The sequence below is a fragment of the Mixophyes fleayi genome, chromosome 1 (assembly GCF_038048845.1).
Source record: "Mixophyes fleayi isolate aMixFle1 chromosome 1, aMixFle1.hap1, whole genome shotgun sequence".
Taxonomy (NCBI): domain Eukaryota; kingdom Metazoa; phylum Chordata; class Amphibia; order Anura; family Limnodynastidae; genus Mixophyes; species Mixophyes fleayi.
In genome coordinates this window covers 360,060,916-360,076,428 of record NC_134402.1, presented here as the reverse complement: position 1 = coordinate 360,076,428, position 15,513 = coordinate 360,060,916, and the positions used below count along the sequence as shown (strand labels likewise).

General features: G+C 41.7%; 1 protein-coding gene across 2 annotated transcripts in view; it reads left to right on the top strand.

The window, feature by feature from the left end:
- The window catches only part of NAA25 (N-alpha-acetyltransferase 25, NatB auxiliary subunit), a 57,864-nt gene that overhangs the window by 34,714 nt on the left and 7,637 nt on the right, over positions 1-15,513 (top strand). For both annotated transcript variants that reach the window (XM_075178487.1, XM_075178488.1), the window contains exons 16-19: positions 4,823-4,974; positions 11,266-11,391; positions 14,280-14,523; positions 14,658-14,781. In XM_075178487.1, coding sequence (XP_075034588.1) covers positions 4,823-4,974; positions 11,266-11,391; positions 14,280-14,523; positions 14,658-14,781 — 646 coding nt within the window. The remainder of the gene's footprint in view (positions 1-4,822; positions 4,975-11,265; positions 11,392-14,279; positions 14,524-14,657; positions 14,782-15,513) is intronic.

Genomic DNA, 15,513 nt, shown 5'->3' with positions numbered 1-15,513 from the left:
AGAGAAGCTCGGCATAACACATCATGCTGCTATTAAGAGTTACTCACCCCTTTAGTTAGTGTACAGCAAACACAGCTACCTTTCTGGGCAGGGTGCAGAGGTTTTTGGGCATTCCCCAGTGGTTGATGTGGGAGTGTATATGGTGGTATGCATACCACCACTTCTCCTACTGCCTTCATTGTAAAACTATCAGACTCCATTCACATTACATTCCCATTACATTTTCCATACCACCACTTCGACCACTGGCATTCCCCCTTTGTCAAGCTTGGTTGGGCTACAGAACACACACCGTTTGAAAGGTGCGCTACAAGACCCGAATAGTCCAGGGGCTCGCCTCATGTTCTTTTTTTGGGCTAATGATGTATAAGTATAAATAACTGCAATGGTAGGATCGGTCTCTGTATAGATCGTAATTTCTTCCTATCTGCTATATAATTTATATAGCCACATCAGGCATCATGTGGGTGAACATACATTCACAAGAGGTAAGATGTACAATATAAATGTATATGCTTGCAGCAGTCACCAGGAGAAGTTATCCATGTCGGGCATCAATATCTGTATAAGAAAAAATTAAAGCATTTTGAGACACAAAGCTATCAACAAGAGCATATGTATTATCAGGCTGGTGGGATTTGGAAGAGAAAGGGTTAATGCAAGAAAGGTTAAAAAAAAATAAAAAATTTTCATTTAAACCTTTAGTCTGAACTGTGTCCAAAGAGTAAATCCAAAATTTTCTCTTCAAGGGATCAAGAGATTGTTGTCTTAACTGCCTTTCTTAACCTCTAGAACAAGCCACCTTAGATCAGCAACAGTGTGTTTCAATGTAATTGTTTGCGATAACATTTTATTTAAACTTGTTTGCACCTGCCATCCCCTAGGATCTTTAGGTTGTTTTTATTAAATCCCCCCCCTACGTTACTTTTATGCTTATTTATCCATACATATGTTACACCATATGGGCATTAGACTTATAAATAGCGAAAGTTATTTATATGTATGAAAGCTCTCCAATGTAATTTTTGTTTAATATAATGTTACAGTTGGGGCAATCTAAGCAGTTAAATGTTCCCTTTCTTTGTGCTCTGAGGTATTGTCTATTGACGTTTCTTTTCTTTTTTTTCCCCCTACATTGCCACGTTCCATTAAATTGCCTATATTCTTATTTCATATAAGAAAACATAGGCAAATCCTTAGAGACTGTCTACTACACGATATTAGTTGGCAATTCCCCAGTGTGTGTGTTTTTTGTTTTTTTAATGGTGCGCTCAGTCAGATTAAAATAAAAACTGTACTGGAGAGAAAGGAACACGTCTGGTGTTTCGTTACTGCTTCTCAAGAGGCTCTCCTTATTTAGATTCAACACTTCAGCATAAATACATTTAAGAACAGTGATAACATATTCCCCATCTACAAACCTCTTAGAAAACAGATCAGTGAGGGTGACTCTTTGGTATGCTACTAAATACTGTTTGATCATTATGTATAATTTCGCTCAGGTTTACGTAAATATCCGTAGTAAACCTTATTTCGTGGGGAGGGGGGGTTACTCTTTTGAGGAGGCTGTATTCAATAGTCGTATTCATATCGTAATGTGAATATTAATGGGTCATGGTTGGTGTTGACATATGGTGCAGTTTCTTTAAGCAGTTGTTCTGATCTTGTATATGCAATGGAGATGTCATCCAGAACTTTACAGCTATATGCTGAATTATACTTTGAGTATGTAGTTTGTAAATGGGGATACCGATACAAAAATTATCGTTTGGTATTAAGCCCAAGATTAAGGTTGGTCTTTAGCTGGGAGAGAACCCCTTCACTCTATATCACCTATAGTTTGTACGCAAGAAAGCATAACTTATATGCATAAATTAGGTGAGGAGTCCATTCCCTTGAGCGGACCTAATTGCCCTTTTTTGGTTTTTGTGTTTGTAGGTGGGGGATATTGTAAGACTGATCTTGAGTTTATTTCTGCTGAGGATTTGAACCTAAGTAAGGAGGGCCTATTGAGAAGCAGTAAACAAGTTGAATGGGTTGAGGTGCTTTTCTCCAGTATATATAGGGTTATTAAAATCTGATTGAGAGAGCCATTAAAAAACACTGGTAAATTATCAAAAATCCCCAAAATGTATTTTTTACAGTATTTGCCTATGTTTTCCAATAGGAAAGTAAGCGTACTGGCAATACAGTGCCATGTGGGGAAAAAGTCTGTAGACCATGGGAGCACATAAAAGAGAACATTAACCTACTGGGGTTGCCCCAGCTGTAATACCATATTTATTGGAGATTACCTCAACCACTCAAGGCACAAAAATTCCATTGAAAGGCTTTCATACATGTAAATAACCCCTTCTCTTTCACATGTTTAAATGCCCATGTGGTTTATCATATGTAGAAAAGTTTGGCAGGCATGCCAAAATAAGGATAAATGAACATAACCATAACCTCAGGATGTATAGGAAAGCTATATAAAATAAAATAAACGGCTAAAGAGCAACATAGAGAAGGACAGGTACTAAAATAGGAGCACTTCATTGAAACGCACTGTCTGTTGGCTTGTTCTAGAGATAAAATAAAGATATATCTTGGATTTAGACTTTGGACACAGTTCAGCCTAAGCTTAAATGACCAATGCCCTTTTTAAAATATCTGGCATAAAGTCCCCCTCCCCCACTTTCCAGTCCTTTCATCGCCAACATTAGGGTGCCTAATAATACATATGCTCTTGTTGGTAGCTTTGTATGGCACAATGCTTTAATTTTTTCTCTCTCTGTTACAGATATTGATGCCTGAAAAGGAGACTATGTCTCAACGCATTATGGAGAAATTCTCCTTGAATATACGTGACTAAGGCAAGCATATACATTTATGTTGTACTTGTTACTTGCTATCAATGTATATTCACTCATATGTTGCCCAGAGTGGCTGTATAAATTACGATTAGTCTCTGTATAAGTCAATATCTTTCTAGTATTGCTGCAGTTTGTTTATATACATCATCAGGGGCTCATCTCAATGTATGTACTTTTATTCAATTAAATTATTGTAGTATTTCCAGGTATCGTTGAAAGTTTTATTGCAATAATGTCTCTTTAATAAATCATGAATGCAGACTGTCATGTACAGTGTCTGATAGAGACATATATAAATAACTGTGCGTATAGTTTTAAGAAAGGTGTGATATGTTGTTATCTAGGAGCTAATGCAAATCCTGAGTAGATTAAACAAATGCAGATGGCTAAATGTCCTTGAACGCATGAAAACCAACTTATGTCTAACTGAAAAATAATTAGTACTGAGAAAACTAGAGAAAAAGGAGGAAAAAATATATATAATGCATAAGAATAATACTTCACATAAATATAGTTGCTAAAGGCCTAAAAATGTGTGTCAGAATAAAAGACACATAAAAGCTTAACTCTTATTTCACCTCCGTGTGAACAATCCAGGGCTTGTTGCACTCCATTCACATTGTGTTCATTATATCCCCACCCCAAAATGTTGTATCTAGTGTAGTCTTCATTGATTCACTTAAGTAGGCAGTGGCAGATGCAGAGGGGGTGGGGGGTGTGATCAGGGAAATTGTCCCCCCCCCACCAGCAGCACACTCCATACGATTGCATATCGGCCGAGAAGCAGGGCAGTCAGATTTATGTTTTTAACACACTAAAAAAAAAAAAAGGCTACAAAAAGTCCACCTTGTAAGAAGGTGAGTATTCCCTGTAGTTAAAATTGATGTTGACACCAAATTTATATTGCTTATTCCAACCCCGTTGATGACTGGTCATAGTGGTCAATCGGTATACTCTTTCTGTGACTTATTCTTGTCTTGTTGAACGGTACATTTTTCTTTCTTTTAATATGGATCATGACACATTGGTCACACAACAGCAGTTCAACACACAGCATCTAGCTTCTCTTTAGTGTGTGTGTGTGTGTGTGTGTATGTGTGTGTGTATATATATGTATATATGTATATATGTATATGTGTATATATATATATATATATATATATATATATATATATATATATATATATATATATATATATATATATATTATAGTGTGTGTAATTTATTTTATTTTTTTAGGTGTCCAGTCACAGCAAAATTATTTTATGCAAAAATGTTAATGTGTATGTTATACAGTAAAATAGAGTATTGCCAATCTCTTTGTGATTTAACATTTTACAACATTTACATTACAACGGGCCTGATTTATTAAGGATCTTAACTTTAGAAATTTCTTATTTCAGTCTCCTGGACAAAACCATGTTACAATGCAAGGGGTGCTGTTTTGCACATAAGTTAAATACTGACTGTTTTTTCATGTAGCACACAAATACTTGATAGCTTATTTGTACACTGAAATTTAAAGTTGATATTTGTGTGCTACATGAAAAAACAGTCAGTATTTAACTTATGTGCAAAACAGAATACTAATTTGCACCCCTTGCATTGTAGCATGGTTTTGTCCAGGAGACTGAAATAAGAAATTTCTAAAGTTAAGATCCTTAATGAATCAGGCCCAACATGTTAGTTATTGTACCTTCTTTTCGGTTCATATCTTCTGTTAGCTGTCGATCTTGAGATCTGCGCATAAAATGTTTGTAGAAACTGGTTTTGTATGTGTTTGGTGGTGGTTGATTCACAGAATAGTGGTACATATCCCTCCTCTATGCTAGTGCTGAAAACATTTCTGCAGGAAGGAATAGACCTGGCGGGGGGGGGGGGGGGGGGGGGACTCATTAATTGTTGCCATGGTGAACATGTAATCTAATGAATAGTCTTTCTGATATATAATCCTTTTTTTGTCACAGACCTCAGAATACATTATACAAGCGTACAAATACGGAGCCTTTGAGAAAATCCCAGAATTCATTGCTTTTAGAAACCGGTTGAACAATTCCCTTCATTTTGCACAAGTTCGTACAGAACGAATGTTACTGGATCTTTTACTTGAAGCTAATATGTAAGGTTTTAACTATTTTCAAGACTGAAAAAACTGGGGAATACATAGTTTTATGAGATCCCAAAGGTTTATGAATGGTCTGTTTTCTTTTTAGGAATTGTATTTCTCTTTCATCCAGTCCGGGGGACACTGCTTACCATGGGTTGTGGAGGGGAGCTTGGGAGTTGGCACCTAGCTAGTTAACTTTAGCACTGCTGACAGACCCCTCCCCTCTACAATCCCCCTGCCTCTTCCTGTTTAGTTTTTTTCAGGTGCCCATGGAGTTGGGCAGTGTTTCTAGTACTGCAGGTTTTTTCTTCATTTTATTTTATTTATTAACTACTTATAGGTGGCAGACCTGGAGTGTGTTCTACTATAGAGAACACACTCACAGCAGAGCAGCGCAGGCACTACCCTGTCAGATGAGGGCCAGAGGCTCTCACTGACAGGGACTGAATGGGGTGCCTGAATTGTGAGTGACAAGCGGTCTCACGGACCGCTGTCACTCCTGGAGCCTCCCCGATAACCGGAGCTGCCACTGCAGGCATAGAGCGCCGGTTATCGGAGTTTTCAAGTGACGGTGGCCATCTTGGATCCGTGGAAAGGAGCGAGGAGAGTTATTGGGGGCCATACCAGGATCCCTCCTCATACATAGGAGGGGGCATCGGGTACTAACCGCTGCGGAGACCTTAACTCTTGAGGTCTCCACTACTCTGCCACATACCCTTTTTTAATTTTTTACGGAGAAACAGCTGCAGAGACAGCATTATCAGAAGGGGGGGAGCGATGACATAGAGCTCCCCCGCCTTCCAGAGAGAGATGGTTTAACCCGGTCTTATGGCGCCAAGGAGAAGCCCGGGAAGAGAGAACAGATCTGAGGGAGCAGGCACCAGGACACTGCTGTTGGACTTCTCCCCTGTTTAGCCTATGTGCTAAGTATCTATTTTATTTAAACACATACTCTGTATTGCTGTGTACAAAGTGGGCTAGTAGGGGTCATATCATAGTTCTCCTACTTGCCTAAGTATTATATTGTGTTTAAAATAATTACAAGTACAACTTTTATGACAAGATTAGTTGATTACTTGTTCTTTCACACTATTCCCGTTGGCGCTCTGCACTGTCTGCGAAGCAGGGGTCCCCCCTACGCAGCCCCACTGACGCAGGAACCGGCCTGGGTGGCCTCCCTGACACAGTCGGTTTCCTCTTTAGCACAGATGGTTTTTCAATCCAATCAATTGCTATCTACTGTGGCAATTTCGGTGGCTAATAATACTAGTACACCTTTGGGCCTCCCTGTTACCACAGGTTCTATTGGAACGTCTGTACCAGGACCTTCCTTATTAAATACGGACCAAGCCCCTGTTCCCACAGAACCGGCATGGTCCGCAGCATTTATAAAGGGTTTGGATAAGCTGAACCAGTTACTTGAATCCCCAAACATCCCGCCTGCTAAAAGAAAGCGGCCTAGATCTGATAATTCCCTTATGGTACTTTCAGACTCAGAGGGGTTTTCAGAGGAGGAGGGGGAAATGAATTCTGATCCTGACCAGGTTCAATCTTTGGGACAGGAAGAAAGCTCTAAAAGCCAATTTATTAATGATTTGGTTTTAGCAGTGAGACAAGCGTTGGACCTCCCAGAACCGGAGGATCCTACTCCCAGAGACAGAAGTCTCTTTAAGAAGGCCAAAAGAAGGGCTTCCCGGTTTCCCCCTTCGCTAGAACTCAGAGATATTGCAGAGGGAGCCTGGAAACAGCCTGATAAAAGGTTCTCTGTTCCCAAAAGATTCTCCTCCCTGTATCCAGCGCAGGAGGAAGACGTTGCTCGCTGGGAGAGTATCCCTAAGGTGGATATTCCAGTAGCCCATTTGGCCAAACACACTTTACTACCACTCCCAGGTTCAGCAACTCTGCAGGATCCCAATGATCGCAGAGTAGAATCCCAGCTGAAATCTATATTTGTGGCTGCGGGTTCTTCTTTTAGGCCCACATTTGCTTCAGCTTGGGTTGCTAGAGCCATGGAAGCATGGGCAGACCAACTGGCAGAGGCCTTACAGGACTCTGATTTACTTCCCCTGGCTTTGCATTTGAAAGAGGCATCAGGGTACCTTTTATGAGGCGGCCCAGAACACAGCGTCTATGTCCTCTATTCAGGATGCATCTATTTCAGCAAGAAGAACATTATGGCTGAAATCCTAGGAAGGAGATGCAGAATCAAAAAAGTCCGTTAAAACCATTCCCTTATCAGCAGCAGGTTTGTTCGGCCCGGAACTAGATACTATGATTTCCCAGGCAACAGGGGCAAAAGCACTTCTTTGCCGCTATTTTCAAGTAGGGGCAGGACTTCTCGTGTCGGTTCCTTTCGTCAGCCCTTTAGGGGGACCTCCTTTCCTAGAGGACAGTCCTTTAGAGGTAGGCAACCTAATGCTTGAGGCTCCTCTGTCAGGGGCAGATCCTCGTTTGCAGCTAGGCGACAGGCCTCCAAGACCCAGGAGAAGCCTGCGTCCTGACGACCACTCTACTCAGCCGGAGGTAGCGCCAGTGGGGGGACGTCTGTCTCTGTTTCGGGAACAATGGGCAGCGTCTTCCCAAGACCCTTGGATTCGGGGCATTATATCAAGGGGGTACATGATAGACCTGATGGGCCCTGTACCACCTCGTTTCTTTGTAACCCCCCCTACCCCGAGATCCAACAAGAAGACAGGCAATACAGGCTTGTGTTGCCTCTCTTCTTTCGCAAAGAGTTATCTGCAAGGTCCCAGACAACCAGAAAGGTCAGGGGTTTTATTCAAACCTGTTTCTGGTCAAGAAGCCGGACGGGTCCTTTCGACCCATTCTAAACCTAAAGAGCCTCAATGTGCACTTACGAGTGGACAGATTTCGGATAGAATCCCTGAGGTCGGTAATAAACGGCTTAGTAAAGGATCAGTTTATGGCCTCCATAGATATAAAGGACACATACCTCCACGTTCCCATTTTGAGCGACCATCAGTCTCTCCTAAGATTCACAGTGGGGTCCTCCCACTATCAGTTTCGGGCCCTTCCCTTCGGCCTCTCCACAGCTCAGAGGGTCTTCACGAAGATAATATCGGTCATGGCGGCGTGTCTTCACTTAAAGGGAGTTTAGGTAGTGCCTTATTTGGACGATCTGCTCATCAAATCCTCCTCAGAGATTTGCTTACATCAGCACTTATCCCTCACCTTGGCAGTTCTCGAGAGCCATGGATGGCTGATAAACTTAAAGAAGTCCCAGATGGTTCCGTGTCAACACATGGTCTTCCTGGGCCTTATCATGGATACCAGTCGGCAGAAAGTGTTCCTGCCTTCGGAGAAAATCAGTTCAATCTGGACTATAACAACTCGGGTCTTGTCCTCTCCCAATCCTTCAATTAATTTGTGCATGCGGCTGCTTGGGAAGATGGTGGCCTCCTTGGAGACGATCCCCTTCGGCCAGGCTCATTCTCAATGCTTCCAGTGGGATCTGTTACGGAAATGGTCAGGATCCCACATACACTTGGATCTCCAGAAGATTTCGCTGTCTCCGGGGGTGTGAGAGTCGCTCCAGTGGTGACTCAATCAGGATCACTTGTCAGTGGGCAGGTCCTTCGCTCCATGGTCATGGATCATAGCTACGACAGACGCCAGCCTGAAAGGTTGGGGGGCGGTAATCCTGCACCTCCGGCTCCAGGGACATTGTCGGTTCAGGAATCAGCCCTGTCTATAAACGTGCTGCAGTTGAAGGCTATTCTTTTAGCCCTCCGGGGGGCCCAGTCCCTCCTTCAGGGCCACCCTGTCAGAGTTCAGTCCAACAATGCCACAGCTGTGGCATATGTCAACAGGCAGGGAGGAACCAGGAGTGCAGCCGCAATGAAAATTGCAGCTCAAATTTTGGTTTGGGCAGAACAATATGTTCCAGCAATATCGGCAGTATTCATTCCAGGAATAAGGAATTGGGAGGCCGACTACCTAAGTTGAAATCAGCTGATGCCGGGGGAATGTTCACTCCATTCGGAAGTTTTTCAGTCTCTGGTTCAGAGGTGGGGTCTTCCGGATATAGATCTCATGGCCTCCAGACACAACAGAAAGGTTCACAGGTTTTGCGCAAGGGCAAGAGACCCCTTAGCGGTGGCAGTGGACGTAATGACGATCTCATGGGAGTTCAGGTTGGGATACCTGTTTCCTCCGATTCTCATGCTTCCTCGCGTACTCAGACGAATAAGGCAAGGCGGGCTGCCAGTAATTCTAATGGCTCCCTCATGGCCACGCCGAGTCTGGTACGCGGACATAATCTCTATGGCGGAAGGACAAGGATTTCCTCTTTCGTCACGAGACGACCTTCTTCTGCAAGGTCCCTTCCGTCACCAGAATTTACCCTCAAGCTCAGTTTAACGGCATGGCTGTTGAAGCCAGCCTCTGGAGGGCTAGGGGTTTTTCCTCCAGTGTAGTGAACACCATGATGCGAGCCAGAAAGCCAGTTTCAGCTCGCATCTATCACCGGATTTGGCGAGCCTATATCAGGTGGTGCGAAAATAGGACATGTCACACGTCTTCCTTTCGTCTCCCTCGCTTATGGCTTTCCTTCAAGATGAGCTGGAAGCAGGGCTTCGGTTAGGTTCCCTAAAAGTTCAGGTATCGGCACTTTCAGTTTTTTTTCACTTGAAATTAGCGGATTTGCCAGATATTAGGACTTTCCTTCAGGGAGTCTTGCATATTCAGCCTCCCTATGTTCCGCCTACAGCACCATGGGATCTTAACCTGGTACTGGATATGCTTAAAGGGCCTCCTTTTGAGCCTTTACTTGTGGCAGATTTGAAGTGGTTGACCTGGAAGGTCCTCTTTTGGCTATTGCATCTGCACGTAGGGTTTCGGATTAGGAGCTCTGTCTTGCCAGGAACCATATCTGGTTTTCCACGAGGACAGAGCGGTGTTAAGAACCCTCCCTTTCTTTGTTACAAAAGTAGTTTCGGCTTTTCATCTGAACCAGGAAATTGTAGTTCCGGTCCTTTTCATCCACTTCCCATTCGGATCAACAATCTATGGAAAAGTTAGATGTGGTTAGGGCTCTCCACATTATGTCAAAGAACTTCTCAGATTAGACGTACTGATTCTCTGTTTGTTCTTTATGATGCTAATAAGAGAGGCTGGCCAGCCTCAAAACAGTCCATTGCAAGATGGATTACGGCAACCATTAAGCAAGCTTACATAAAGGCTAACCGTCTGGTGCCAGAGAGACTTGCGGCCCATTCCACCAGATCGGTAGGGGCGTCGTGGGCAGGTGTCCACACCGTTACAAAATTTTACCAGTTTAATGTATTTGCATCCGCGGATGCAAATTTCGCTCGTAGTGCTTTACAAGCAGGGTTTTCAGAGTAGTCCCACCCTTAGGGGCTGCTTTAAAACGTCCCCATGGTAAGCAGTGTCCCCCAGACTGGATGAAAGAGAAAAGAGGATTTATGTACTTACGTTAAATCCGTTTCTCTGATTCCGTCTGGGGGACACTGCGATACCTCCCTTCTGCTTTCTTCTGTGTGCTCTTGTTTGATTGGCCTTTTCTCCTTGGGCTTTTTAATTAACTGAACAGGAAGAGGCAGGGGGATTGTAGAGGGGAGGGGCCTGTCAGCAGTGCTAAAGTTAACTAGCTAGGTACCGACTCCCAAGCTCCCCTCCACAACCCATGGTAAGCAGTGTCCCCCAGACGGAATCAGAGAAACGGATTTAACGCAAGTACATAAATCCTCTTTTTTTCAAAGTTGTGTGGCGGCATTCCAAGGTCATTAGAGTTCATTCTAGATTTTGTGAAATATATAGATAGAGAGAGCATGGGTGTCGTAATAAACAATTCTAATTGGCTAGAATTGATGTTAAAGGTGTTTTTGCAATATATAAAATAATATTTACAAACATATAACTGCTTTGTAATACTTTATCAATTACTAAGTGTCCAGAATTAAATTTCCCATACGGCACATCCATGTGGATTTTTGCTTTTTGTTTTGGAGCATTTTCAGGGCTGATAAAGCTCAACACTCAAGATGCTTTAAAACTTGTCTGTTTGTAATTATGCTGCTTTTCATCTAGCGTGTAACATAGCTACATAGTTTCCATCTCTCCCATAATTATGTACTGTAAAATAAAAAACTTAAAAAGGTACTTAATACCAGTGTTTGGTCTTTTTTAATTAAAATACAAAACACTGAAACTGGTAGGGAAAAAATACATACTGTGTAGCTTTAAACATTTGGTAGACTTTGTATATTTCAGCTGGGAAATATGATTTGCTGCTAACTGTCGTCCCACCGCCCTTTTCTTCAGTTCCAGTAGTCTAGAAGACAGCATAAAGTCCATGAGCCTAAGCCCAGAGGAGGATGACATTCCATGGAAAGACTTGCGCGACAACAGGGACCTAACTGTTCTTTTTAACTGGGATTCAAAGGACAGGTAATTACACTCATCTTAAAATGGTGATCTATTTTCCATCCAGTGACTGGGCTTTTCATCAAAATATTAGCACATAGCTGCTAACACTGTGTGTATGAAACATTTTTGTAAAATCGTTTGGATGCAGTTTATAAACTCATTATATGCCATGTGGGATCACTTCTAAATAGTAAACTATTCTATTTCTCTGTCCTCCAATTGGGTGACCCTGGACATTGAATATTGAGTGTAGTATAGGTGTGATGGCACTTTAAATTGAAACATTTAGTTGTAGCGCCTCCTGTTCCCCGTCCATACCCCGCGACTGCCAGAGCAATAATCCGTTATATTTATGTTGTCAGGTTTCTGAGGACCTTTGTACAGAGGACTAGCGATATTGGCAAGACAGAAAGTCTTTTGGTCCTCTGAGACCTATAAGAGGTTTGAGCAGCATTTCTATTGCAAGATAGATTACGTTGATAATCCGTCAGGTTTACAGGGGAGCAGGGCAACCTGTTCCAGAAATTGTCGGGGTTCATACCACCAGGTCGGTGGGGGCCTCTTAGGTGGTACAGCATGGAGCCTCGGCTGAACATCTGTGTCGTGCTGCCACCTGGTCGCTCAATTCACACATTTGCCAATATGTTTGTATCTAAGGATGCCGGTTTCGGGAGGAAGTTGCTTCGCAACACGTCTGCTGAGCATAAAACCTACCCATAAAGGAGGCTTGGATGTCCCTAATGTCCAAGGTCACCCAATCTAAAGACATAGAAAATAAGATTTTATACTTGTCTTAAATCCTTATCTCTTAGTTCATTGGTTGACCCAAGACAACCCTCCCTTTTTACGCTTTGGTTCTCCTCTCCGTGTTTTTTCTACTCTGTCCTGAGGGGTTTAGTTAAGATATTGCACCGGTAGGTGCAGGATGTGAAGGGGGAATGTAAGGAGCTACAACAAAATGTTTAAATTTAAAGTGCCCTCGCTCCTATACTACACTCAATACCCAATGTCCGGTGATCCACAATGAATGAAGAGAAAAGAATTTAACATAAGTATAACATTTTATTTTTGACTCTATAAAACTTCATGAGGAAATATTATGCATGTTCTAATATTGCTTGCCACTAGAGGGTGTAATTGTATCGTAAGTGAAATGTGATGGTGAAGTCTAAGTTCATGAGCTGGACTGTCAAAACATCTGAAAACTGGAAAGAGAAGGTTGTTTTGTTTAAAATAATGGTGTTGAGTGTTTCTCTTTAAAGAATGGTGACCCTTTCAGTGTTCTCCCCAGAAAATGTTGACAGCTGGGGGACATTAAGAAGTTGCCAGGTATGGGCAGTTATAATACTTTACAACATTTTTCAATATTATTTCAGGTTATTGCCCACACCTGCCAGGACTGGTCAGACTGGTGGTCAGTGGTCTAACACACGCTGCTGGCTGTAGTGCTCACATAATACCTGTTCTAGTAGGAGAAACAATAGTTTATTCTATTATAGTGGGACTCTGTTGGGCTCCAAGAGTGGCAAGTAAAAACAGCCGAGTGGAGCACCCAGGAAATATGTGCTGGGGAGAACACTTTAATGCTATTGTGACTTACCTAATCTATCATTTAGATATGTAATGTTAACAATATTTTTTTTGTTTTTTAGCAAGAAACGTGTTACCCACATATTTTAAGTGCACCAAATCTTTTATTTTTATTTTATTTTATTTTTTGTGAAAGTTATTTTCCCTAAATGGTGATCAATGTATTACTGAGGGGCCATATCTGAAACATTGGATAGTGTTTAGTGTAGTCCAGTATTGGGTTTGAACGAAATCAGGAAATGTGACAAGAAATAAAGTATGGTTGACTGTCTGATAAACCTAGACTACTTAGGTCACCAAAGCAGTAAACGCTGGATGCCATAATGTTAAAATTTGCAAGGGAACAGTAAGTTTAGTTTCAGGAACATGTGCACAGGCTCATTAAAGTTGGATGCATTTGACGAACGTGTGGAGAAAGAGGTTAGACGTATTTCAAGGTGTTCGTCAGGCATACAAATGTGTATGCAAACATTAACATAGGCAGTGTTAGTAGTAAATTAAGTTTTCAGATTACCCTATTTGTAACAATTTAATAATGTAATGGTGTCATATACACAAGAGAATAATGTTTTGACAGCGTTATTAACAAATGCAAACGTTGCATTTTCCATATAAAATATGATTAAATACATGAACCTCCATATCTTTTTGTTTACCCCTTTTAAAATCCAATGGTAATCTTTCCTACAGTAGTCCGAGTGTAAATGGCCAGTAATGCGATTAGACAGTCGTGACTTGATATCATATAGAGGCAACACTATCGAATGGATAGGTCAATGAACAAACAGTCAATCAGAAATGGTTATCTAGTGCTGCTGTTGATCTTCAGTCGTTATCACAAATCTTTGCACCAGCCCTGCAGTGCCTGGATGTGATGCATCCACTTGTAGTTATGTCACACTAGTGTGAACAGGCCCTTATTGTACTCCTCTTTCACTTGCCTTCCCTCTTCAGTCGTAAGACGACTCAAGTCTATGATATGTAAAAATATACGTAGAGGTGCATTTTGGTGTGCAAAAGCAGTGTGGAAATTCCTATATTAAGCCATAAAAACGAATATGTTCCCAACTCTGAGGCCTCCTGTTGCTCTACTCCGGCTTTGGATATGGCAATTGGCTGTAAAATACAGACGATACGATAGATTAATGAAATTACTTTTACAAAATGGCACCATTTTACTGTTTTACCCCCCTTGTAAGTAAAATGCACAATGTATATGTGACCAATATTGTCTCACCATCTTCAGCACTGTTTACGTTTAACATTTTTACAGACTGTATAGTGATCCACCCTTGTACTCCCAATTTGTCCCTTTTTAGAGATATTTCAGAAGAGCACAGACAGCTGTCATTGGAGGAAGAGCGGATCTGGCTTCTTATCCGGTCACTGACTTTAAGGTTGGTTAGTGGTCTGCCGACACTCAACCATACAGCTGAGCCCAAGAATTCTGAGAAGGCTACTGAGAATGGGGTGTCGTCCAAGATTGATACTGTAAGGGACTTGTTACACCAGTACGAGGAGGCAGTGGATTCTGCAAAGCAATTCAATGAGAAGAAAATCAAGGTACAGCAATTTTTAAAGCACCTTATGAAATTCCTAGTATGTGACTTTTGTAATTTTCTTTTTTTTCTTTTAATACTTAAACATTTCAGAAAGTGACCATGTTTTAATGAATCTGTGCACTGTGCTTTTCCCAGTATCCTTTCCTTGGACCTCCAGCATCTCGGCTCAGTGGGTTCTTGAGCAGCGGCAGCTGTCAGTGTCAGAATGGGGTTTTCCAGCTAGTGAACGATATTTATCAGCTGGACACCTGTGGTATAGGTAAGAATAAAACTTCCTATGGGTGCTTGTGTTGTGTTGTAAACGAGTCAGATGTATGAACTTAATTTCATATAGAGGTGTATTTGACACCACAATCCTCCTGCACCAGCTTACCAGGAGCTGAACTGTTGGGAGATCTGGATTTTTTTCTCACTCTGTTGCTTCTGTTCCCCTCCCCACATAATGTTACTTCAGTCACATGCAGCTTTGTCCCCATGTAAATGAGTGGATGGGTTAACTGCATTCCAACAAGATCAGTGTACTTCTCTCTGGAGTTGCTGCTGGTGTCACACACCCTAAAAATGTTGTGAACTCCTGTGTTAAATCTGGGACCCTCTTTTCTGTCTAATGTTCTCCTTGTTGAAGAGGCTTTACTGATAAAGTATGCATAGTGAAATACTGTGTTCTGGAAGAAACCTTTACCCACTTATTGTGCCTGAATGTTTCTGGTTTGACTAATTACTTTATGGAAGCTCTTCACCTTGTTGTTTTCTACTTTACCGATCTAGTCATATAATAGCAATATGTTGTAGTCATAACAAACAAGCTTATGCTCAGCAGTTTGTTTGCTTTTTAATGTGTTTCATTCCTGTTCCCTTCAACGTCTCTTCTAGTTAATTATTCACCAGCCTGCAAGTCCTTTCTGGCATTATTCACATGTATTTATTCTTTTTTGTTCTCTTCTATTGAAACGTCACTTCAGACATCAAAGTAAATCATTTACCAAATGTC